Source organism: Protopterus annectens, chromosome 10.part0 (genome assembly GCF_019279795.1).
Source record: "Protopterus annectens isolate FY-2018-M chromosome 10.part0, PAN1.0, whole genome shotgun sequence".
In the NCBI taxonomy this organism is placed as follows: Eukaryota; Metazoa; Chordata; order Ceratodontiformes; family Protopteridae; genus Protopterus; species Protopterus annectens.
Genome location: NC_056744.1, coordinates 328,058,827 through 328,085,104, shown reverse-complemented (window position 1 = coordinate 328,085,104; position 26,278 = coordinate 328,058,827). Strand labels below are relative to the sequence as shown.

At 42.5% G+C, this 26,278-nt stretch overlaps 1 protein-coding gene across 3 annotated transcripts in view; it reads left to right on the top strand.

Annotated features, from left to right (window-relative positions):
* The window catches only part of DNM3 (dynamin 3), a 2,680,418-nt gene that overhangs the window by 1,021,486 nt on the left and 1,632,654 nt on the right, over positions 1-26,278 (top strand). For all 3 annotated transcript variants that reach the window (XM_044085220.1, XM_044085219.1, XM_044085218.1), the window contains exon 12: positions 4,419-4,489. In XM_044085220.1, coding sequence (XP_043941155.1) covers positions 4,419-4,489 — 71 coding nt within the window. The remainder of the gene's footprint in view (positions 1-4,418; positions 4,490-26,278) is intronic.

Sequence of the window (26,278 nt, the reverse complement as noted above, 5' to 3'; positions counted from 1 at the left end):
ATGTCAGAAGATGTAAGGAGTCTTGTTGTGTCCTGTCCAGATCATGGCAGAAGATGTAAGGAGTCTTGTTATGTCCTGTCCAGATCATGGCAGAAGATTTAAGGGTGTTGTTATGTCTTGTCCAGATCATGGCAGTAGATGTAATGAGTCTTGTAATATCCTGTCCAGATCATTGCAGAAGATGTAAGGAGTCTTGTTTTATCTTGTCCAGATCATGGCAGAAGATGTAAGGAGTCTTGTTATATCCTGTCCAGATCATGGCAGAAGATGTAAGGAGTCTTGTTATATCCTGTCCAGATCATGGCAGAAGATGTAAGGAATCTTGTTATATCCTGTCCAGATCATGGCAGAAGATGTAAGGAGTCTTGTTATATCCTGTCCAGATCATGGCAAAAGATGTAAGGAGTCTTGTTATATCCTGTCCAGATCATGGAAGAAGATCTAAGGAGTCTTGTTATATCCTGTCCAGATGATATCAGAACATATGAGGAGTCTTGTTATATCCGTCCAGATCATGGCAGAAGATGTAAGGAGTCTTGTTATATCCTGTCCAGATCATGGCAGAAGATGTAAGGAGTCTTGTTATATCCTGTGCAGATCATGGCTGAAGATGTAAGGAGTCCTGTTATATGCTGTCCAGTTCATGGCAGATGATGTAAGGAGTCTTTTTATATCCTGTCCAGATCATGGCAGAAGATGTAAGGAGTCATGTTATATTCTGTCCAGATCATGGCAGAAGATGTAAGGAGTCTTTTTATATCCTGTCCCGATCATTGCAGAAGATGTAAGGAGTCTTCTTGTATCCTGTCCAGATAATGGCAGAAGACGTAAGGAGTCTTCTTGTATCCTGTCCACGTCATGGCAAAAGATGTAGTGAGTCTTGTTATATCTTGTCCAGATCATGGCAGAAGATGTAAGCAGTCTTGTTATATGCAGTCCAGATCATGGCAAAAGATGTAATGAGTCTTGTAATATCCTGTCCAGAACATGGCAGAAGATGCAAGGAGTCTTGTTTTATCCTATCCAGATCATGGCAAACAATGTAAGGAGTCTTGTTATATCCTGTCCAGGTGATTGCAGAAGATATGAGGCTTCTTGTTATATCTGTCCAGATCATGGCAGAAGATGTAAGGAGTCTTGTTATATCCTGTCCAGATCATGTCAGAAGATGTAAGGAGTCTTGTTATATCCTGTCCAGATCAAGGCATAAGATGAACGGAGTCTTGTTATATCCTGTTCAGATCATGGCAGAAGATGTAAGGAGTCTCGTTATGTCCTGTGCAGATCATGGCTGAAGATGTAAGGAGTCTTTTTGTATCCTATCCAGATCATGGAAAAAGATGTAATGAGTCTTGTTGTATCCTGTCCATATCATGGCAGAAGATTTAAGGAGTCTTGTTATATCCTGTCCAGATCATGGCAGAAGATGTAAGGAGTCTTGTTATGTCCTGTTCAAATGATGGCAGAGGATGTGCAGAGTCTTGTCATATGCTGTCCAGATCATGGCAGAAGATGTAAGGAGTCTTGTTATATCCTGTCCAGATCATGGTAGAAGATGTAAGGAGTCCTGTTATATGCTGTCCAGTTCATGGCAGATGATGTAAGGAGTCTTTTTATATCCTGTCCATATCATGGCAGAAGATGTAAGGAGTCATGTTATATCCTGTCGAGATCATGGCAGAAGATGTAAGGAGTCTTTTTATATCCTGTCCAGATCATTGCAGAAGATGTAAGGAGTCTTCTTGTATCCTGTCCAAATAATGGCAGAAGACGTAAGGAGTCTTCTTGTATCCTGTCCACGTCATGGCAAAAGATGTAATGAGTCTTGTTATATCCTGTCCAGATCATGGCAGAAGATGTAAGGAGTCTTGTTATATCCTGTCCAGATCATGGAAGAAGATGTAAGGAGTCTTGTTATATCCTGTCCAGATCATGGCAGAAGATGTAAGGAGTATTTTTATGTCCTGTCCAGAGTATGGCAGAAGATGTAAGGAGTTGTGTTATGTTGTATCCAGGTCATGGCAGAAGATGTAAGGATTCTTGTTATGTCCTTTCCAGATCATGGCAGAAGATGTAAGGAGTTTTGTTATATCCTGTCCAGATCATGGCAGAAGATGTAAGGAGTCTTGTTATATCCTGTCCAGATCATAGCAGAAGATGTAAGGAGTCTTGTTAGCCAGATCATGGCTATTTGGCAAACGTAATTACCTCATTCCAAGTCAGCCTAGGCCAGGAGTTTTCTTCATGCTACCAGAAATCCAAAAGCCAGGAAACTCAGGATAAACCAGTTGTATGACACAAAGAAATGCAGGTAAAAGGGATTTCTGGGTTTTTAATTCTCCACTAGTCAATGAAAGGGACAGCTATATTCACACCACCAGTAATTTTTATTTGCATTCTGTCAGGTTTTAATAACACTGTTTTTGCCACATTAGATGTTACATCGCTCTGCACAAACATCCCACACAAAGAAGGCATTGATTGATGTCTGTCTCCAGTTCTTACAAAATAAAATAGATAATTACAATGTTATTCTAGATATATTGGGACAGCATATAGAATTTAATATGACATATAACAATTTTAACTTTAATGAGAACCACGTTCGGACTTTGGGCACTGCCGTTGACACCAGAATAGCCCCACAATATGCAAACCTCTTCTTGACAAACCTAGAGGAGGAATTTCTACAATGCTGCACACATACGCCACTCTTATTAGTATTTTAGTTAAATATCTTTATTGCCGTCCAACTTACATTATTAAGAAACATTTAAACAAAAAGTTAAATAAACTTGAATTGAATTTAGAGAAATAGAAAATGGTATTGCCAGTGAAATTTAAAAAATAAAAACTTGAACTAAAAATTAAGTGCACTACAGACCTGAACAATAACTTCACTAAACTAATAAAATATAAAAAATAGTTTATAACACTATTAAAAAATTATCAGAACTTACCTCAGAACTAAGTAAGAAATCACCTATAAGGCAACTATTTCATAACAGCTTAAACTACTAATGCAGTATGTGATTGGCAGCATTTACCTCATCTCGTTAACATAACACTAGTACAGAATAAAAAAAAGACAAAAAGAAGAGATGAACTATATGGGGGTCTGGCTTGTTTGACATCTAAAATATCTTTTATGGTAGAATTAGGGAGCTTGATTCTTTGCAAGTTATCAAGAAACTTGTTTGCTAAAATGAAATTATTTCATGTATTAAGAAGAAGCCTCTGTATGTGCACACTCGGCATGTGTACCAGTAAAATAACTGTTTATTGTAATACATGCTTTGTTACCCCCCCCCCCCCACCAAGTATTTTAGTTGGATATGAAGAGCTGCGCCGTTTCCAGGTGCTAAGTAACATCCCCATTTTTTAAGTATATTTGCAATGTGCACCCAATTGACGTGTCTTTCTTTATAGTTTAAGCAGCAGTAAATGTCATGAAGCTTCTTTCTGGTCTGTTGGCATTCATTATCACATTTTGAATATTTGGCCTTATTCAGACGCATTAGTAATGGGTGTGTTACTGGCACATACCCATTTATATTGGTCGTAGTGAGATACAGCAGTAGTGGGTCTATTACTGGTGCACACCCCTCTAACATGACGTTTTAAATGTAAATGCTACAGCTGCTTATGAATGTGGCATGTCAGCTGAAAGTGAAGCAGCACGTATTTTGCAAAAACTGTAGCAGTCTGACTTTAGTAAACTTCAGAAAAACAAATAATCTGTGTGTACTTCCTACTGAGAGTGACTGGCTCTGTGTCATAATTGTGAGAGTAATAAAGCCAGATCCATTAATGATGGGGGGGGGGGACAATGATTCAGATGGAAAACTGCAGCTGTCATAACTAGCTGTTCTCCTTTAAATCATTTTTTTTTGCAGAAGACAAACCTCCTGGACCCCCACAACCCCTTTACTTATAAATGCAAGTCCAAGACCACAGTACCTTGGAGAAAAAAAAATACTGCTAGACACTGCATTCTCTGACATAATATTGAAATCCTTCGCTTTCTCACTGTTCGTGGACTTGCAGACTAGAGTCAGTCATTCGAACAGTTACTGTGGGGGTGTCTGCTTAATGACTTTATCGCACGGATGTTTGTCTGCTTCTCTTGATAGCCTAATACAACTGCTAGGGCAATAAGGCTGTTTTTCAGGTATGAGCTTAGAGATTGTGGAACATTACTGAAGACTGAGCTGCCCTAAGTGTTCACCATCCTCCTTTTTGTGACAATTTATACTTGCGCTATGGTGAATATAACTCCAATAAGCACTATAACTGTACTGCAGATCGCCACTGTACCTTGTGATCTGTTTCTGCCTTTTCTGGTTTACCTGTTGAATTAAGTAGAACTGACGCTAAGTTTCCGGACTCACTAACATTTTCTTGCTGTTTTCTTGCAGGTGTTGCTGATGATTGAAATCCATTTGTCATATATTAATACAAATCATGAAGATTTTATTGGATTTGCAAAGTAAGTTTATAATCCACAGTTACTAAAAGAAATATTATGAAATTTAGCAACCGATACAAAATTGAAGTTATCTACAGATCATACCTTATCATTGGTTCTGTGCTCACTAACAGGTCCTGTTATCTTGTAGAGTTACACCCCTTCCCCTAATTTAGCACTGAAGGAAAAGGGCATTGAATTTGAAAGCATATCAGGGGCTTATAGGGAGTCTTCTGGTTCATGAAACGTGAAATATGTAAACATCATATTTAATGATCCTGAGGCACAGAAAGGTCTTTTTGAAAGTACATACAGTTAACAAGTATCATTTTATCTGAACTTTTTCACCTTTCAGAATGCTTTTTTACTTTGAGTTTAGAGCTGTCATCTTAAGCATATGACAGAACTGCAGAGGGACAAATGTGTCTTCTTAAGAATGTGCCTCTGTCTTTTTGGGCAACTCAGCTCAAATTGCCTGATGGTTTGAGCGCTTCAAAGTTGGACTGCCTGACGTCACTGACAGTGGCACATTCTTAAGAAGAAGACACACCTGTCCTTCTGCAGTTCTGTCCTACTACTTCTCAGCTGGGGAACTAGCCTGTTTGAATGGATCTGCTGACTATATTCTTCAAGGACTTATCATAGTCGTAACTCTCTTAAAACCATTTTCTTTTCTGCTTCTGAAAAGGCTTTTTTGGCTAACAGCAGCATCAGTTTCTATCACAGATTCTGGAACCATTCTAAAAAATATCCTTCCTTTTGGGAGTTGATGAAGCCACATGTGATGCCCCACCACTAGTCCAGTAATCAAAGGGCCTCAATCCTCACCACTGGCAACAGTGGGGGATGTACCCTGGGAGGGTGACAGGTACACACACACACACACACACACACAGTATTTCCAGATGCAGCTCTCTGCATCAAGTGCAATTTCCGTAAGACCATACAGAGACCACAGTCTGTCCGGGGCTGGTTTCTCCCTCTTCATTTAGATCCTGGATAAGACTCCCCAGTGGCACAGCTATAGAGATGAGATCTCAGCTGAGTGACCAAACCAAGACCTCCAGCACCCTCTCTGTCCAACCAGTGCTTTGTGTCCCTGCCCAAGTAGCTGACACACACACACACACTTTGAGGTTTGATTAATACACAACATGCAGACACACTCGGAAAAGGCTGGCACGGGTTTACTAGCTATGCTCCCTCAGCCAACTTTTTATCAGCTACTTTAAGGCCCTTAACAAAGGGTGCCCAGTCTTACTGGATAATGTTGCTGTCAATACAAATGGTAGTTTGACCAAGAGCAAGGCTATTAGGAGTTGCCCACAGTGTCACCAAATAAATATGCAAGTAGTCTGAGAACTTAAATATGTCTCACAAATATCAGCCACAATGAAAGGTTTAAATATATTTAATAATAATAAAAGAACAAGAAAATGCTCAGTATATAATCACAGTAACATCAGAGTCCAAAATCACAGGAAATATTTAAAACAAAATTGCAGGACAGTCTCAAATAAATAAAGAAAAACATCTAAATTAAGTTTTTTGCTATATTCCTGACTATATCTAAAGAATTACTATATCATACATAACTTACTTACAGAGCAAGCAAGGCAGATGTGGTGAGTGTGTCTTCCAGCTGATGTTGTCAGGTGAAAGAAAAATACAAAATAGTCTCTCTCAGAGAGTTCTTAAATTAATATGTAAAATATTACTGCTGGGATAGCTTGCAGGGTGACATCACTTCTTGTCATCTGACTCTATCCCAGGTAATTCCCCCATTGATGCAGCTGGTAGAATTTAGCATCTACCTGTGAAAATACATAGACAAGGCTTTTCTTAGATCTAAGGAAGATCCTGGAAGTCATAAGACAATAAAAACACTTCCAAAACAATACAGTGAACTTCTAGTTCTAGACATTGTATCTGTTACTGCACTGAAACTGGAAGATAACATCCTTTTATTATGCAGCTATAAAGTAATTTAATTTCAGATATATTTCTGAAGTTAACCTCTGGGGTTCCAGTTTCCATTGTTAAAGTATATACATCTAAGCAGTTACAATAGTGCAGGTACATTTCTGTTCTAATCCAGTAGGGTACACTGTGGTTACATCTTTAAGCTCAGACTAGTACTTTGTAAAATACCTTTTCAACACACACACTTCTGTACCAGCAGTTTGATATATACATAACATACAGTTCTAATACAGTCATAACACAAGCATATTACATAAAGAATGCTGACATTCACAAGTGACACATAACCATTTACAAAATTCCAGGCAGGATTGCTGGCAGTATCTCCTTTCGTGACACCACACAAGCATTCAGTGTTTAGATTTGCCTTGGACTTGACGGCCTTAAGTTATACATCTGGGAACATCTTAATGAGACAGTTCTTCAGTTGCATCACAGACTAGAAATATCATTTAAAAAAGAAGAAGAACCTTTCTTCACATTTATTGTGCCATTAAAAGAATATGCACAGGAGAAGGCAGCCATGTGTCCTTAAAAATGAGGTTTAGGAAACTATAACCATTAAAGGAGTGTTTCCATCATAAGAAAATCTGCTTTCCTCTTCACAAATGTAGGTAAATCCTGTGAACTGTAGCACTTAAAACAGTATTCCTTTTCTATGGCTCCAACCAGTCCCCTCAACAAGCTGATGGAAACAGTTGCCACCAAAACTGGTGAAATACAGGGCTCAGGATACCAATGAAGGGTTCTTGAGGCTTATCAACACTGAAGTTCCACTTGTTTGAGAGAGAGCAACCTTTAATATGCATCTGTGCAAAGCAAGAAATAATGTTCATCATACTTATCACTGCTGCAGTAGCCTTAGCTAGATGGGTTATACGCTGCCAAGAATATAACAACAGGCCGGCTTACAAACCTTTGGAGCAACTTCCAAGTGCTCAAACCATCAGGCAGTTTGTGCTGAGTTGCATAAAAAGACAGGTTTGAATGCCAAGCCCTTCAGAGCTTTTCTGCCACCAAAGAGAGTGTTCTTTGTGGGCTTTCGAGAATCGACTGTGTTGTTCCATTGTTTGGCAGATAAGTTCCCTTTGGGAAAAAAACTTCCACACTTCCTGCCGGGAAAGTTGTTTTAGTAGTAAGAGTTTGTGTTTTAGCAGACTATCTCAAGACATAATTGTACTTTTAAACTGGAGTGCACTTATTTCTTGTTAGTTTTACAAGATGTTAAAAGCCATTAAAAAGACATTTTTTCCATAGAAAATTTGAGTTTATTTTACTTTTGGGCGCTGGTAAAGTGTATTAAAGTGCTTTTTACTGTGATTTTTTTTTTTGTGAAAAGAGTGAGTTCTTATGACTTTAAATTCTTACCGGCTTGTGGTGCTTGTTTTCACTGGGAAAGAGGCAATGTTTTTTGCTTGACCATGGAACAAATTACTAGTCCCATAGGTGGTCCTTCTTCCAGCCACAAAAAGAAGTTATGCAAATAGCCTTTGTCACCACAGCAGACTAGCAATTTGCCTGCTGGTGGGTGACTCTAATGTGGCCAAAACTGGTTCCTCAGACTCTTATCTTTTACCTCGGATCCCTCTGGTGTAGCACCTACAGCCACAATGCACCACAGGTTGGTCATATCCTCTGAGGCTGTTGGGCCCCCTCAGTGGCAAGGGAGAGACACAGTTGTTATTCCTGGGAGAGGGAACAGGGAAGCCTACCCTGTTTAGTCAGAATGTTGCACTCATCCCTTGGGGAAGCTGTCTCTGCAAGGGAATACATTAGGATTATTGGTCTCTCTTTATCTGGGGTTTCTTATGATAACCCTGGAAAGATTCCACATTTGAAAGATACAATGGTATCTGAAATCTCTTTGGTCCCAGCACTAACAGCCATTCTCTTTTCAAGTCTCAGTTAGTTCTGGGATTTGTCAGAAGAGAAATCACTTTGTGGAGACAGCAAATATCCCTAAATCCAGGTCTCCACTCCCCCTCTCACACTCCATAGCAGTCAGTCACCTCAGATGCTCTGGACTTTGTTTGGGGAACAGTTTCAGGAGGGATAAAAATGCATGGTGTTTGGGACACCAAGGACAGAAGAAGCACATAATTATAAAAGAGTTGCTTTATCTGATCAAGGCGTCAACTCCGTGAATCATCTTTGTTCCCTGGGACCTCTTCAGGTTGTTACAGACAATACCACAGTCATGTGGTGCATCAACAAGCAATTGAGAACCAGGTTGTACCCCCATGCAAACTAGCCATGTCAGCTTGTGATATAACATACTTAATCTATATACTACCTGTGTCTGAGCAAAACTGTGTGGCAGTCAAGCAGAGCAGGCAAAGGCAGACCCTTATGAATGGAAACTAGATCAGGGGGTCTTCCAAGATTTAATCCATCTGTGCCTCCTATTTGAACAAAAAGCTGGAAAACTTTTGCTACAGGATTCCATGTAAGAAGGTCTGAAAGAGAGGTGACTTTTCCTTTCCTTGGACAGGAATGTTCCTCTATGCTTTTTCACCCTTTGCACTGATATCCAGGATATCTTTGAAGATTAAGAAGGAATGCTCCAAGATCATTGTGGTGACTCCTTTCTAGCCCAGGCAACAGTAGATGTTCTTCATTCCACATTGCTGCAGTCCTAGCTATTGGGTAGTCCACTGTCCAGTCAGCCCGAATACCAAAGTATATGGCTGACGTCGGTCACGGCGCATTAGACTGACGTCAGTACGTCAGGGTACTAATGCGCATGACCGACGTCATATCCTCAGTCTTTTTTGCCGCATGGTCCGATGCAGAAGCAATTTTGCGAGTGCAGGTTGGCGTTCTGAAAGTTTCTGAAGTCAGAGTTTCAGACCGAATCAAAGTTGGCTAAGTACCCCGTTGGGGAATATTTTGGTTTTTTCTTGCCTCAGTATTTAACCGGATGTCAGAAAAAGTGAATAACTGTATTTCTTGTGGGAAACAGATACCTCATAGGGATTACCATACTTTGTGTATACCTTGTTTAGGGCCTGAGCACGACGTTGTTGGATGCCGCTCTTGTGCTAGATTTAACAAACGCACTATTAAGAGAAGGTTAGACTGTGCTAGGTTTGGTTTTGGGAAGCGTTGTAATTATAAAATGCCATCGGATGCTCCGGCGCCGCTCGCCAAAAGCGCAAGGACAAAACTGCAAAGCCTAGAGTGGAAGAACCGACAGTCCCAGACGTCGGTCCTTTAGAAGGCTCAGTGGAGCCGGAGGTTCTGCCAGGAGTTTCTTTGGAGTCTCAGGGAGAGACTATACTGTTACAGGATGTATCCTCTCAGGAAGTAGGCCAGGCTGAGGGGGCTTCTCAGGTGGCTGTTCTTCCCTCTCTTCCTAAGGTGGTTAGAGCCTCCCCTTCTGTTTCCAAGGCTTCTTTGAGAGGCAGGCCAAGTTTAGCTTCAGTGGGGATTTCTCCTAGTGCTTCAGGGTCTTTACCTAAGAAACATATGCTTAAAATGGCAGAGGATTTGATTACTATGATTAGAGGTTCTATGCCCCCTCCTGATAAGAGGCCTAGGGTGGAACCTGTGTTTGAGAGTTTTGAGCAATGTTCGGAGGCTTCTGAGTCTTCGGCTGAAGACTTGCAGGAGTATCCTCCTTATTCTGATTCTGATGTGGATGATTCTACTCCTTCAGCTTCTCCTCCTGAGGATTTTTCATTTTCAGAGACTCTGCATTCCATGAGGGAGCATTTTAAATGGGAAGGTCAAGATTTCTCTGATTCCAGAAAGAGGCTTAGGGAATTCTTGTTTTTTACCCCAGCATAGGCCTTTAGCTATACCTCCTGTTCTGAATGTGGTGGAAGATGTTTTTGCAGAGGCTTCCTTGAATCCTGATTCTCTGCCTCCTGCCCCAGTTAAACCGGATAGGTACTACAGGGTGCCTGAAGCTCATAAGTATCTTTTTAAGAGTCCTAGGGCAGACCCGGAAACTGTCTCTCAGGGGCCTAAAGGTGTGAAGGCCTCTGTTGTTAAAAATCCTGTTCCTCCTGATAAAGAGGCAAGGGCTTTGGATAGATGGGGAAAGAAAGTGTATACTTCTTCCACTTTAGCCATGAGGGCGTTGAATTGTCAGTTTCACATGTTAAAATATCAGAATTATCTCCTTTCACAGTTGAAATCTAAGGTGGATGCTCTGGCGGAAGGTATTGAGTGTAAAGAGTTGCAGGATTTAGTTCATGTGTCTGAACAGGTGGGTAAACATTCCTTGCAGTGTGGTTTTGATGCTGTGCAGGCCTCCTCGAGGGTGGCTGCCACTGGTTCTGTTCTTCGTAGGCACGCCTGGTTGAGGGATCAGAATTTAGCTGAGCATGTTAAAACAAGGATTTTGGATGCTCCTTTACAGTCTGATGTGTTGTTTGGTTCGCCTGTGGAAGCAGTTTTAAAGAAAATGGAGGACAAGGCTAAGTCTATGCAGACTGTTAAGGATTTTTTGCAGGTGCAGCCTCCGAAGTTTAGTAGAAATTGGCCTACTAAGGGATGGACTTATCCTGCTTATGATTCCCAGTCTAGGGGTAGGTCTAGACGTGGTAGGGGCAGAGCTCAAGGTTCTTTTAGGCCTAGGACAGGGAGTTCCCTGCACAGACTTCTGGTGAGGGCAGGGGTCAGTCCTTTCGTAAGCAGACCCAATGACCTGCCTTTTCAGCTGCCAGTACTTTCTCGCCTGGCAGCACCTTTGGGAGGAAGGCTGTCTCTTTTCAAAGAAAATTGGGATTTAATTACCCAAGACAGATGGGTTCTGGATATCATTCACCACGGTTACAGGTTTTATTTCCATACCTTGCCTCCTTTCAAAGGCATGCCAGACATTCCTCCTCTACAAAGAACAGAGGCTCACAAGCAAATTTCTCTGTTGCTCGAAATAGGGGCCATTCAGCCAGTTCCTGTGCCAGAAAGGGGCCTAGGATTTTATTCTCGCCTGTTCCTAGTACCAAAGAAGGGGAACACGTGGAGACCAATTTTGGATTTATCTATCCTCAACACTTATCTGGACATTCCCAAGTTCAAAATGTTGACGTTACAACAGCTTTTACCTCTGCTGGGCAAAGATCACTGGATGGTAACTTTAGATCTCAAGGAAGCTTACCTTCATGTGCCAATAAGACTAAGTTGCAGGAAGTATCTGCGTTTTCGAGCTGGAAATTCTCATTATCAGTTCTCTGCGTTGCCCTTTGGCTTATCTACTGACCCCAGAGTATTCACAAAGGTTCTGGCTCCAGTGATAGCTTACTTCAGGCTAAAAGGAATTCAAATCTATCCTTACTTGGACGACTGCCTGATTCTGGCTCAAGAAAAGGAAGACCTTCTACAGCATTTGGAATATGTCATAGCAGTGCTAAGATGCCTAGGGTATTCTGTGAACGAAATAAAGTCCAGTCTAGTACCCTCTCAAGACATGTGCTTTCTGGGTGTGAGACTGAATACAGCAGCCCAGATGGCCTTTTTAACCCCGGACAAACAAAAGAATCTTTCCAGTTACTTCCATCAACTATCTCTTCAGTCCGGGCTGACTGCAAGGACAGTCCTTCAAGCCTTAGGGTTCATGGCATCTTGTATTCTGGTGCTTCCCAATGCCAAACTGCATATGAGGAAGCTACAATGGTATCTCAAAAATCTGTGGACACAGCACTGCCAGGATTTGGACACTGTCATTCAAATAATACCTTGCATTCAAAAGGAATTTTTGTGGTGGGCTCAGGAATGTCACCTAAACAAGGGACTCTCTGTGACCCGGCCAGAGGCGAGTCAGATTCTAACGACAGATGCCTCAGACATTGCTTGGGGAGCTCATCTAAATGGAAAGTGGATACAAGACAAGTGGCCTGCCAGACTACAGCATCTACATATCAACATGAAAAAGATGTTAGCAGTCCAGTTTGCATTAATGGCTTTCAAGGAGTTACTTCTTCCAGGGCAGGTGTTGATTCTAACAGACAACACAACTGTCATGTGGTACATCAACAAACAAGGGGGAACACATTCTTACCCATTGTGCAGACAAGCAATGATTTTATGGGAGACTGCGCTCAGCTTGCAACTAACTCTTCAGGCAAGGTTTCTGCCGGGAGCACAGAACTCCCTAGCAGATGTGTTAAGCAGACAAATCATGGATCCCCACGAGTGGAAACTGGATCTTCATGTATTTCAAAATTGACAGTGTCATGGGGAACTCCAGACATAGATCTGTTCGCTTCTCCACTAAACCACCAGCTGCCAAAGTTTTGCACGAAGGATTTCATCACACAGCTTGGAAAATGGATGCTCTTTCTTTCAGTTGGAAAAATCTTCATGTGTATGCTTTTCCACCTCTGCCTCTTCTCCCAAAGGTGCTTCTAAAGGTCAGACAAGACAAGCCAAGGATGATTTTAATAGCTCCAGATTGGCCTCGGCAGCACTGGTACCCATTACTGAGGAGTCTGGTAAGGAAGCCTCCATGGCCTTTACCCTTGATTCCACACCTGTTGTCTCAGAGGGACGGTCGTCTGCTCAATGTCAAGCTTCACTCTCTTCATCTAACAGCCTGGCATATTCTGTTTTGAAAGACAGCAGGTCTCAGCTTCCTCAACAAGTTTTAAATGTGATTATGGAAGCCAGAAGACCTAGTACAAGGAAAGTGTACGCAGAAAAATGGAAGAGATTTTTATTTTGGACTGCAGCAAAGAATTTGGATATTTCTGAGCCTAATTTGAGTGTGGCTCTTCAATATCTTACTGAGTTATTGGACAAAGGTTTGTCTTTCTCTTCCATTAAGATTCATGCTGCAGCAATTTCAGCTCACTATGATTGTGACCCACCATTGTTTTCACATCCTTTGTTCAAGCAATTTCTTAGAGGGGCAAAGAATATAAGACCCCCACGTAGAGCTCCTACTCCTGCTTGGGACCTCAATTTTGTGTTGGAGAAACTTACTCTACAAGCTTTTGAGCCTCTTGGCTACTGCTGAACTGAAATACTTGTCATGGAAGACTGCTTTTTTGTTGGCCATTACTTCTGCTAGAAGGGTTTCTGAGTTGCAGGCCCTTATGGCGGTTGAGCCTTTTTGATTTTTCATAAGGATAGGGTATCATTACGCACTAATCCTTCCTTTATGCCTAAGGTGGTTTCTAGTGTGGCTTTAAACCAAACTATTCATTTGCCTACTTTTTATGCAGATCCCCAAAATAAAGGGGAAAAGATTTTGCACACTTTAGATGTACACAGGCAATTGCGTTATTATTTAAGCAGGACTAAGGATTTTAGGCAGTCTCAGCAGTTGTTTGTTTCTTTTGCTTTGAGTTCAGGGCAAGCCTGTGTCAAAACAAACTATTTCTAGGTGGATTGGGTTTTGCATTGCATTTTGTTATTCCCATCATGGCAAGGAGATTCCAGCTGGGATTAGGCCTCATTCCACTAGGGCTACTGCCACTTCAACAGCATTTCTAAGGGGGGTGGCAACTAAGGATATTTTGGAGGCAGCTACTTGGAGTTCAGTGCATACTTTCTCTAAGCATTACCACCTTCCTCTCTACTCTAAGTCTAGGGCTGGTTTTGCCACAGCTATTTTGCAGGGCATGTTATCAGCTCCTGCTTCCTTATGATTTGCCAGCCTCCCTTACCTCTGCTTTGGGATTCTACCCAATAGTTAGGACTGCAGCAATGTGGAATGAAGAACATAGTACAGTTTTGTACCTACCATAAATGTAGATGTTCGAGGATCCACATTGCTGCAGTCCAATTTACCCTCCCTCCTTCCCCTCTGTGTTTAGGGGTGGTTGTGTAGGTGAGATTATATTCTGGTACCTTTGTATATTTTGTATATATTTTTGGTGCAGGTATGTTTGGTGTTTTTGGTTTTGGCCTTGTCTTTTTAGGGTCTTCTGACATCTGGGGCAAGAAAAGACTGAGGATATGACGTCGGTCATGCGCATTAGTACCCTGACGTACTCACGTCAGTCTAATGCGCCGTGACCGGCCAGCCATATACTTTGGTATTCGGGCCGACTGGACAGCGGACTACCCAATAGTTAGGACTGCAGCAATGTGGATCCTCGAACATCTACATTTATGGTAGGTACAAAACTGTACTTTCTCCCTTCTTTTTGAAATGGCAAGGGGCAGTTACTACAAGCTTCTTCACAGAATGGCATTACTCACACAAGATCAGGGGTGTTTGAGACACCCCGATCCTAATCAACTTCAGTTGACTGCCTGGGTGATAGGGTTTTAGCTCCTATTAGGCACCTGTGTAATGAGGGCATACAGCAGGTGCTAATATAGGCAAGAATGCCTAGTACTAGAAACTTGTATATTAACAAAATGAAAAGTTTTTTTAGTTGGTGCCAACAACATAACCAGAACCCATTCAGGGCTGGTGTTTCTCTGGTTTTACCATATTTGTGTAATTTACTATCCTATGGCATTTCTTACTCCTCTGTCAATGTTCATTTATCAGCCATTTCTGATGTCTGTCCATTGATCCCCCTCTTTCAATGCAGTCTTGTTTGAAAATGCTCTTGAAAGGGGTTTTGCTTAAGAAAACTCCAAGAAAACAGTCAGCCCCTCCTTGGGATCTTAACTTTGTGTTAGAGAAGCTAAGACTAATTTAGTTTGGACCATCTCATCAGGCTGACTTGCAGTTCTTAACATGGAAAACAATGTTACTGATTGGTCTAACCTCTGACCTCTGCAAGAAGAATATCTGAGTTGCAAGCTCTCATAGTGAGTCAGCCGTATCTCATTTTCCACACAGATAGGTTATGTTTTTGCGAATAACCCTTTGTGTATGCCTAAAGTGTTATCCAAGTTTACTTTAAGCCAAACTATCCAGCTCCCTATTTTCTTTCCTGAACCCAAAAATGAAGGAGAAAGGATACTTTATACCTTGTATGTCCACAGGCAACTCGCGTACTGTCTTGACAGAACAAAATCTTTCAGATCTTCAGATCAGTCGTACACGTCTTGTGAGGGTAAGAAGAAAAGGCAACCTCTCTCTAAACAGATGGTTTACAAATGTCTCTGGCTATTACCTTTTCTTACTGTCACCTTAACAAAACTATTGCAGATAGGGTCAAGAATCAGTTTACTAAGGCCTTTGCTTCATCTGTGACTTTTTGGAAAGGGCTGGATTCCAGAAGTATTCTAGAAGCTGCTACCTGGTCCTCTGTACATACTTTTATAAAACATGACAAGCTTGATTACTTCTCTAGTTCTACATCAAACTTTGCTAAGACCATTTTTCAGGGACTCCTGGACCCTTCTTCTTCCACCCCCCAAATGTAGCAAGCTAGGGTAATCTACCCATAAAGCTAAGGCTACTCCAGCAATGATCAGTATGATGAACGTAGTACAGGTGTGTATGTAAACTTACCATAACAGTATAAGTTCAAATGATCGTTGCTGTAGTAGCTGCTACCTCCCTCCACCACCTTACTTTTTTGAGTATGTTGTTTTGCCAGGATGTGTATTTATACATTTTAACTTTTATGTCTTTCAGAGTTCAGCATCCCTCTCTGTGCTGGCAGGAAAGCTCTGAAGCACTTCGCACCCAACGGTGGCTTTAGTCAGCTCAGCTCAAGCTGCCTGACAGTTTGGGTGTATGGATGGTGCTCTGAAGCTTTGTAAACTAGCTGCCTGTTAAATCCGTGGCTGGATATAATCCATATAGCTAAGACTATTGCAGCAGTGATAATTCGAACATCTACTGTTATGGTAAGTTTACTTAGACAACTGTACTTCCCTGCCTATTCTCCTGTGTACTTCCCTGCCTATTCTCCAGTGTACTTCCCTGCCTATTCTCCAGTGTACTTCCCTGCCTATTCTCCTGTGTACCTCCCTGCCTATTCTCCTGTGTACTTCCCTGCCTATTCTCCTGTGTACTTCCCTGTCTCTTCTCCTGTGTACTTCCCTGCCTATTCTCCTGTGTACTTCCCCGCCTATTCTCCTGTGTACTTCCCTGCCTATTCTCCTGTGTACTTCCCTGTCTCTTCTCCTGTGTACTTCCCTGCCTATTCTCCTGTGTACTTCCCCGCCTATTCTCCTGTGTACTTCCCCACCTATTCTCCTGTGTACTTTCCTGCATATTCTCCTGTGTTCTTCCCTGCCTATTCTCCTGTGTACTTTCCTGCCTATTCTCCTGTGTACTTCCCTGCATATTCTCCTGTGTACTTCCCCGCCTATTCTCTTGTGCACTTCCCTGCATATTCTCCTGTGCACTTCCCTGCCTATTCTCCTGTGTACTTTCCTGCCTATTCTCCTGTGTACTTCCTTCCTATTCTCCTGTGTTCTTCCCTGCATATTCTCCTGTGTACTTCCCCGCCTATTCTCTTGTGCACTTCCCTGCCTATTCTCCTGTGTACTTCCCTGCCTATTCTCCTGTGTACTTCCTTCCTATTCTCCTGTGTACTTCCTTCCTATTCTCCTGTGTACTTTCCTGCCTATTCTCCTGTGTACTTCCTTCCTATTCTCCTGTGTACTTCCTTCCTATTCTCCTGTATACTTTCCTGCCTATTCTCCTGTGTACTTCCTTCCTATTCTCCTGTGTACTTCCTTCCTATTCTCCTGTGTACTTCCCTGCCTATTCTCCTGTGTACTTCCTTCCTATTCTCCTGTGTACTTCCCTGCCTATTCTCCTGTGTACTTCCTTCCTATTCTCCTGTATACTTCCCTGCCTATTCTCCTGTGTGTAAGTTATTCATTGGAAAAGGCTTTCATTAGTAGTTCACATTGAATTAGCATCAGTAGCAGTGCACTCATCGGGTTGGGCAGCACTGTAAAAGGGACTTTCAGTGAGAGAGCCCCCTCACTGTGTCATCTGATTCCTTTTTCCGTCAGCAGCTATGTGAGCCCACCAGTGGCTGCTGGGCATCAAAAGGCCAGTTCATCTCTCAGAGTAGGACCAAAGTGCAGGTCAGGAACCAAGCCCATGTTGCATGGCGCACTTTGCCCGAGTACATCATACAGGACCAAGCCCATGTTGTATGGCACACTCTGCCTGAATACATCATACAGAGCCAAGCCCATGTTGCATGGCACACTCTCCCCGAGTACATCATACAGAACCAAGCCCATGTTGCATGGCATACTCTCCCCGAGTACATCATACAGAACCAAGCCCATGTTGCATGGCACACTCTCCCCGAGTACATCATACAGAACCAAGCCCATGTTGCATGGCACACTCTGCCTAAATACATCATACAGAACCAAGTCCATGTTGCATGGCATACTCTCCCCGAGTAAATCATACAGAACCAAGCCCATGTTGCATGGCGCACTCTGCCTGAGTACATCATACAGAACCAAGCCCATGTTGCATGGCGCACTCTGCCTGAGTACATCATACAGAACCAAGCCCATGTTGCGTGGCACACTCTGGCCTGAGTACATCATACAGAACCAAGCCCATGTTGCATGGCACACTCTGCCTGAGTACATCATACAGAACCAAGCCCATGTTGCATGGCACACTCTGGCCTGTGTACATCATACAGAACCAAGCCCATGTTGCATGGCACACTCTGCCTGAGTACATCATATAGAACCAAGCCCATGTTGCATGGCACAATCTCCCTGAGTACATCATACAGAACCAAGCCCATGTTGCATGGCACACTCTGCCTGAGTACATCATACAGAACCAAGCCCATGTTTCACGGCACACTCTCCCTGAGTACATCATACAGAACCAAGCCCATGTTGCATGTCACACTCTCCCTCTCCCTGAGTACATCATACAGAACCAAGCCCATGTTGCATGGCACACTCTGGCCCGTGTTGCATGGCACACTCTGGCCTGAGTACATCATACAGAACCATGTGTGTGTGTGTGTGTGTGTGTGTGTGTGTGTGTGTGTGTGTGTGTGTGTGTGTGTGTGTGTGTGTGTGTGTATGTAGATATATGGGTCTACTTCTGTTCTTTGAAAACACACTTTTTCGAAGAACAGATAGCCAAGACCCACTTTTGTGTAAATCAGTTAAGCAAAGCGTGGTACATATCCTTTTCCCACTGTAGTGTAATCTTGCACTTAGTATATATAAGTAGCAGAGGCGTGTCCGGCAAAGTAAAACACATTTTTGCTGGGGGGCAAGCCCCTGCACCCCCCATGTTGGGGGGTAGCACCCCAACACCCCCACTCATCCTCAGTGCATAACTACTAAATATAACCTGCATTCTCATTCTTCCAAAATTTCATAATGGGTACAAAACAAGTAACATGCACGTCCAAAAAACTATTTCTGATTCAAAGTGTATTACTCTTAAACACATTTTTTAACAAAAACAATACTTTTCATCTTAAATGAACTTTACCATGGATTTCAGAAACATTTGGTAACATTCCGGAAAATCTAGTCCCTCTTCAATATGTTAACTGTTCTCTTACATCTTTTCTCGCAATTAAAAGCAAATACATTAAACTAGTTACCCTAAATATATGCAGCATAAACAATAAATGGACTAACCTTGCTTTCCACAGAACAACCACATATAGTTGCCATAAATGAAACATGGCTAAAATATAATCACTGCACCTCATTCCTCAGCTTACATAGAAAATGACTTATAGAATTATCTCTGGTCCCAGAGCAGGTCCTAGACTGAAAGGGCAGGGGGACTGTACTGTTAATAAAACATATTTTATTTCATTTGATATCCTGACTACTTTTAAAAACAATTCCTCTATGACAGGACACCAAACTGGGTTCTAGACCATCGGATACTAGGGAAATATACCCAGCTGTCAGGTGCTTCTGTATATATTACATCACTGTCACCCACATGTGTACAAAATATAATTAAACAAATATTTCCCACTGCCTCCCAAATGTTGTTGTACTTGGAAACTTTAGCAGAAAGCAATAAACTAATCACAGTGTTAGAGTAATACCATCTAGAGCACTTGGTAAACGTCCCCACTAGGCCAAACCTAGTCAAACAAACCAAGTCTCTGCTGTAGATCTAATAATAACCATCCTCAAACACAGGTGCACCTCACTTAATATCTTTTTAAATAATTTCAACTGTCATTGCCCAGTTATGTCCTCCTGGTCATTCAAAACAGCTAAACCTCCTCCCCAGATAGTCACAGACAGACCCTTTCCAGAACAAAAGCTCACCAATCCCACTACAACCCTCGATACCTTAGAGTGGAATATTTTATCTCCATCCTGTTCTCTATACAGGACTCTGTCTTCTTGACTATTTGTAGAAGGCTTAGAGGCCAAATTTGTCCCTGGCTGAATAAAGGCTTCAAGAAGATGATGAAACTAAGAGACATAGCCTGCAAAGATTGGAAGCAAAACCCACTCAGTAATGGTCTACGTCTAACGTACCTTACCTACAGAAAAGCAACCAGAATGGCAATTAATTCAGCAAAAGCACAGCACTTAAAGAAAAAGCAAAATACCACAACCAGTCAATCCAAACTCTTTTGGAAAGAAATTAAATCAGCACCTCATATAACACACCGCTTTCCTGCAACCATGGATTCCATTTCTAGCACTTTCTTTGCTGAGAAATACAAAGCATTCCTAACTTCTTCTATGGAAGCCATTACCAGTCAGTCCCCTTCATCCTGTCCAAGTATCAACACCAACAGCTACCCACAGCTCCAGCCATTAGCTGAATACTCTGCTCATTCCACTTTACAGAAATTAGTCAGCGAAATGAAAAAGCTCCAAAAAAACCTGAATGCTTCACCCACCAAATCTAACTTACTTTACCCCCGCTTTCCTAACAAAATCAGTGGACAAAACTGCAGAATCACTGTGCTACATTTTAACTTCTCCCTCCCCCATAGCATTAAACAGGGTCTATATCACGCAATCGAAGTTTTATAACTTTGAACACTATATGGCCGAACCCATATGTTTCAAGTTGTAAAACTTCGATTACAGTAAAAAAATAAATAAATACAAATAATAAAAAGCTTACCTGATGGATAAACGCAGGAAGGGGCAAGCCCCAGTGCACCCCCACACCCCCCGCTCTTTAAATATACCAACTCTGAGATCGCACTACAATGTAATAAAGGGAAATCCTTCCTTGCCACATTGTACTGCAGTGCGGTCTTGGAGTTAGTATATTTAAAGAGCGGGGGGGGCAGGGGAGCTTGCCCTCCTGCTTAAAGCCATCAGGTAAGCTTTTTATTATTTTTATTTATTTTTTACCGTATTCGAAGTTTTACAACTTCGAACATATGGGTTCGACCATATAGTATTCAAAGTTATAAAACTTAGATTACGTGATATAGACCCCATTAAACATGCCCTCATTCTCCCACTCCCCAAAGCAGCCTCTCCAAAACTCCTAAAAGATTACAGACCATAAGCAATTCTGTTCCCTCTTTCAAAAATATTTGAGGAACTTCTTTATAAACAAATTTCCAAAACAAATTAATAGCTATGGCCTTGTCTCTGACCACCAGCATGGCTTTCACAAAGCCTTCACCACCACAATAGCTTTAATCACTACTACTGTTTCCATTTACTGTAATGTGAGCAAGAACCTCATTATGGATGCCTCTGTGTGTTGATATGACTCATGCATTTGAGGCAGCTAACCACAATAGATTGGTGATGAAACTTAAAAGGTACAGTTTTGGTGGCAATACAGTGAGGTAGTTTAAAAGCTGCCTTTCCAGCAGGGCATTTGAAGATCAATATAACAATTAAGTCTGTGTAAAAATGGTACTTAATACTGGAGACCCCAAGGCTCTGTGCTTGGCCCTCTCTGCCTCTCCATTTTCATAAATGATCCTACTTGATGTGTTTCTGCCCCCAGATGATGTCTTACTTATTGAAACTAGCAAAACTCATAAAATTCTACAAAGTCAAACAAGAAAGAGCTTCTCTAGTTTATAGGTTCATAGGTTCATAGGTTCATACTAGGCTATCTGCCCTAGGGCATTTATAAGCCTAGCCAGAGTTGTGTGGCTTTCACCACCCCTTAGGTTAAAGAATACTATACCCATTAGTTTGCCGTGCCTCTGTCCAGCAGTGATACAGAGATGATCCCCGGGGTAAACCTACGATCTCCCATCCACTGGTCAAGATTCCTCTTGAACAGAGCCAGCGAGGTGCTCTGTCTCACATGGACCGGGATTCTGTTTCACAGCATAGGGAGTCTCTGGGTGATGAATCTGTCCCTCCAGCATGTCCTATTTATATCCGTGTTGAGGTTTAAGTCTCTTGCTCTTGTGGCTCTGGTGGATTTGGATTTTTTGAGGTGGAGCATGTCCATTAATTCCGGGTTGGACGTGGCCTTGTATGTCAGGCACAGGTCACCTCTGAGCAGATGGTATGCGACTGAATAGAGCTGGAGTTTCTTCAGTCGGGCAGCATATGGCATATTTTTGAGCCCCTTTATCCTTTTGGTGAGGAACTTCTGGGGTCTTTCCAATTGCTGCAGGTGTCGGGTAAGATACATTCCGAATGGGGCATTGTACTCAATCATTGGTCTGATAAGTGAAGAGTACAGGGGAACAATGACCTCCCTTGATCTGGATGTGGATCCCTTCATAATCAGGTGGGCAATGTAGAAGGTCCTCCTAACCACTTTGGCAATGTGAGTGTCAAAAGAAAGGTTACTGTCAACTTGGGTCCCCAGGTCCCTGATAACCTCTTCTGTGCTTAATGGATTGCCACCTATGTGGTAACTTGGGGTTACCTTGTTTTTACCAAAGGGTATGACTATACATTTTTTGGCGTTTAGCTTAAGGCCATGGCTCTGGCACCAGTTATCCGTTTCTATGAGACCCGTCTGAAGGATATCTGTGTCTGATGGATTTTCAACTATGGCGCCCAGTTTGCAGTCATCTGCAAACTTTGTCAGCCACAATCCTCCTATGTTTGCCTGCACTTCTGAAAAGTAGATGCCGAACAAGAGGGGGCCCAGGACTGAGCCCTGTGGGACACCGCTAGTGACTGGCTTGGAGTCTGACATGGCACCAGCAACTCTAACCCTGTGGGTTCTGTCCTTAAGCCAGTTTGCAACCCATCTTGTGACATATGGGTTTACATTTAAGCTGGTGAGCTTTTCTATGATACCCGAGTGGGGTATTGTGTCGAAAGCTTTTGCAAGGTCAAAGTAGGGTGTGTGATCTGCCTTACCCTCATCAACGGCCTTGGTGACTGTTTCAAAAAAGTCGACCAAGTTCAAGAGGCATGATCTGCCCTTGACAAAGCCGAATTGGGTAGGATCCAATGTCTGTAGGTCCCCTATGTCTTTATTTATGAGTTCCATTATGATCCTCTCCATAGCTTTGCAGACCAGGCTTGTTAAGCTTATGGGGCGGTAATTACCAGGGACCGTAGAAGCACCGCCTTTGTGGAGTGGGACCACAGTTGCCGTACGCCACTCTTTGGGTACGTATCCTGTGGTAAGGCTAAGATTAAACAGCAGCCTTATGTGTGGGTTTAGTTCCTCATTGAGTTCATGTAGCACACAGCCGGGGACACCATCCGGTCCCATTGATGCTGTGTTTTTAGCTTTAGAGAGAGCAGCTCTCACCTGGGCATTTGAGATGATTGGGAGGCTACACTCTGCTGGGATAGATATTTCTCCTTTTGGGGGGGAGGGAAGGGAGAAATTTTCACTGAACCTGTCTGCCAGTATGTTTGCAATGTCTGTGGGTTCAGTGATTTTTGTATCATTTTAGACTAATTCTGAGCATATCTGGGAGTTTCCACCCAGATTTCTAACATAGCTAAAGAAGGCCTTATGATTGTCTTTTGAGTCCTTGTCGATTTTTCTCTCAAAGTTGGCCTTGGATGATTTTATGAGTGATCGTAGTTTTTTACTAGTATTGATCAGAGATGTCTTCCCTTTTAGGGATTTTGCTCTATCTTGTAGTAGCTTTCTCCTCTTGTTGTAAAGTTTGTTTATGGCTGGTGTCCACCAGATCGGGCGCTTGCCTTTGGTGGAAAGGATCTTGATTTTATTTGGGATTGCTTGATCCATGCAATCCTGGAGGTGCTCGTAGAAAGCATTTGTAAGGGATTCAGCAGCGTGGGTTGTGGTTTCCAATGGCTCAGGGGCCTTGAAGGATACCACACCAGTCTTAAGAAGTGTGAAGTTGGCTTTTGAGAAGTTCTTCACTGTGGTCTTTTTTGTGGGGGGGGGGGGGGGGATGTGGATCTCCAGTGAGATTAGTTTATGGTCTGATCTCACCAATGAGGGATATACTTCCAGTGTGGAGCATTTTGTCCCCATGTTTGTGATGATCAAGTCTAGTATATTTTCACCTCTTGTGGGAATGGTGACAAGTTGTTCCATAGCATTTGAGTTTATGAACTCCAGGAACCTTTAGGCTAGGGTATTGGGGCTTGAGTAATGTTCCCAGTCTATGTTTGGGTAGTTGAAGTCACCCAATATGATGGTGTTTGGAGAGACATTTATACTCTCCAGTGTCTTCAGGAAGGCTGTGTGGGGTTCCTGAGTTTGAGAGGGTGGCCTGTAACATGCTACAAACTGTAGAGCAGTTTTGCCTATGGTTAATTGCACCTGAATGGTCTCTGATGCTTCGTGAGTTGCCACCAGCCTGGAGGTGTGGGTATCCTTGATGAATATGGATACACCCCTCCTTTTGTGGTACGGTCCGGGTTTTGGGGCCGGAACGCATGATATGAGGTAAAACCTGATAGTGCCGGGGTGCTCTCAGGAGCCTTGAACCAGGTTTCAGTCACAGCACAGACATCGATGTTCTCCATACTGAGGAGGGCTTCGAGGGCATGCATCTTGAGATTTAGACTTCTGGCATTGAGCAGCATTACCCTTAGTTTTTTTCCATTATTGTTTTCTAGGGCGGTGGGCTTAGAATTTGAGCCTTGTCTAAAAAAGGCACTATGGGGGTGGCAAGAGCCTTTGCCAATATCCAGAAACCCAGGGGTGACAGGTGCAAGCCTTCCCTTGCGAAGCAGCGTGGCTTGTCAAGCATGTCATTCCAGGCAGACAAACATTGGATCCCCTTAGAATGACACCAGAAATTAAGCCAATTATTAAAACTGATCATTTTGTCTCTGTATTGTGGCATCATTCTTGGTGAAGGTAGGATACTGCTCAGGGTCAGGGTCATACCAGCCTGGGCTACATAATCTGAGAGCTCCTTTATGTCTCTTTTCATGTAGTCCAGGGAGGTACGTCTCAGGTCATTCACACCGGCATGGACAATGACTGAGTCATACTTGTACTTGCTGTAGAGTGACCTGAGTGCTTGTGTTATGTGGCGGATTCTAGCGCCCGACAGGCAGCTTACTGTGACCCTCTCCTTGTTCAGTCTGGTGAGTGGGACGTCAGTGTGTCTGACTATGGAGTCACCTATGACAAGTGTGTTTGGCATTGTGTTTGGCCTTAAGGGCTGTGACTGATTTGCACACTGACTTTGTGATCTATGTGTTGCTTGTGTTATGTCATGAGGTGGCAGTTGTTTGGGTGTCTGCTTTGGAGGCCTCTACTGTTTTGGTAGATTTTTGATCAGTGCCTCCGAGTATGTCTTTGTGTGTTTATGTGTTTGATTTGTAGTTGTGATAGTTCTATGTGAGACTGGGTTTATAGTGTGTGTGGTTACCTTCTCCTCCTGTCTGGTTTTGCCAGTCCTGAGTTGAGAGAGCTCAGCCTCCAGTTTGGCTATATAGTTGCATCTCTCGCATGTATTTGTGTTTTGTGGGAGGAGGAGAGGGTTGTCTGTGTACATGAGGCAATTGTAACATTGCCTCAATATTCCCAGATTCACCAGCTGAGCAGGAGAGGACGCTAGCAACTGACCCTTTGACATGCTAGAAGAAATGAAAAAGTTTGCTGAGTAACTGAGTCAGAAAGGACCTCTAGGGAAGTGGGTACTCAAGGGGGTTTTAAGCTAGTGAAGTACTTTGTATAATATAGAAGTGCTTTACCTGACTAAAAAATGCTTTAGGAACAAGTGCTGAGCTTTACAGATAGAGAATAGACTGTTTAGATTACAAGTAGAGCAGTTCTAAGGGAAAAAATGAAGAGCAGACTTTACGGAGCCACAAATAGTTTAACCTTGTTTAACTTGGCTGCCCGATGGTGCTCTAGTGGCAACTCCGCGCTAAATGCAGAAAAGGCAATAAGTCAGTAGTACAGGCGAGCACACTTTAGTGGGCAGCCAAACAATTAAATTAAACAGCAAACAAACACTTTTCGACTTGAATTAGACTAATTTCGACTAAAATGTACTTTTAAGTGCAGATAATAAAAATGCAGTAAATAACTATGAAAACAGTTAAAGATTGCTCTAGGTAAGCAGTAGAAGGTAAAACAAATATAAAAACCAGCAGGATACTTAATCAGGAAAGCAGTCGCTTTTTTTCAGTTCTCTGTAGCCAGGAAGACTCAACAGGACCACGTGGAGCTGTGTCTGAGCAATATGGCTTCAAAAAAATGCCAGAGGCAGATTTTAACCAGGGAACTTTAAAAGAGCTAGAAATGGTCCAAAATGACCAATTACTACAGCTTCTTGTGCTGAGGTCACTTCCTTCAAGGACTGGTAGGCTATTCAAGGCTCCCCACTCCCACTGGTGAGCTAAGAAACTTCCTTCTATCCAAGTAAGGCAATGGACAACACAGGAACTACAACACAGCCCAGGATACAGCAAGGCCTGTAAACTGGTCTAACTAGTTTAGGAGAGGCAGTAAAACAAGGAATGCTTTTTGTTTTTTTTGTTTTTAAATAGAAACACACAGAAATGCAGAAAAGGCAATAAGTCAGTAGTACAGGCTAGCACACTTTAGTGGGCAGCCAAACAATTAAATTAAACAGCAAACAAACACTTTTTGACTTTTCGACTATGTAAATGGTCGTCTACAGATAA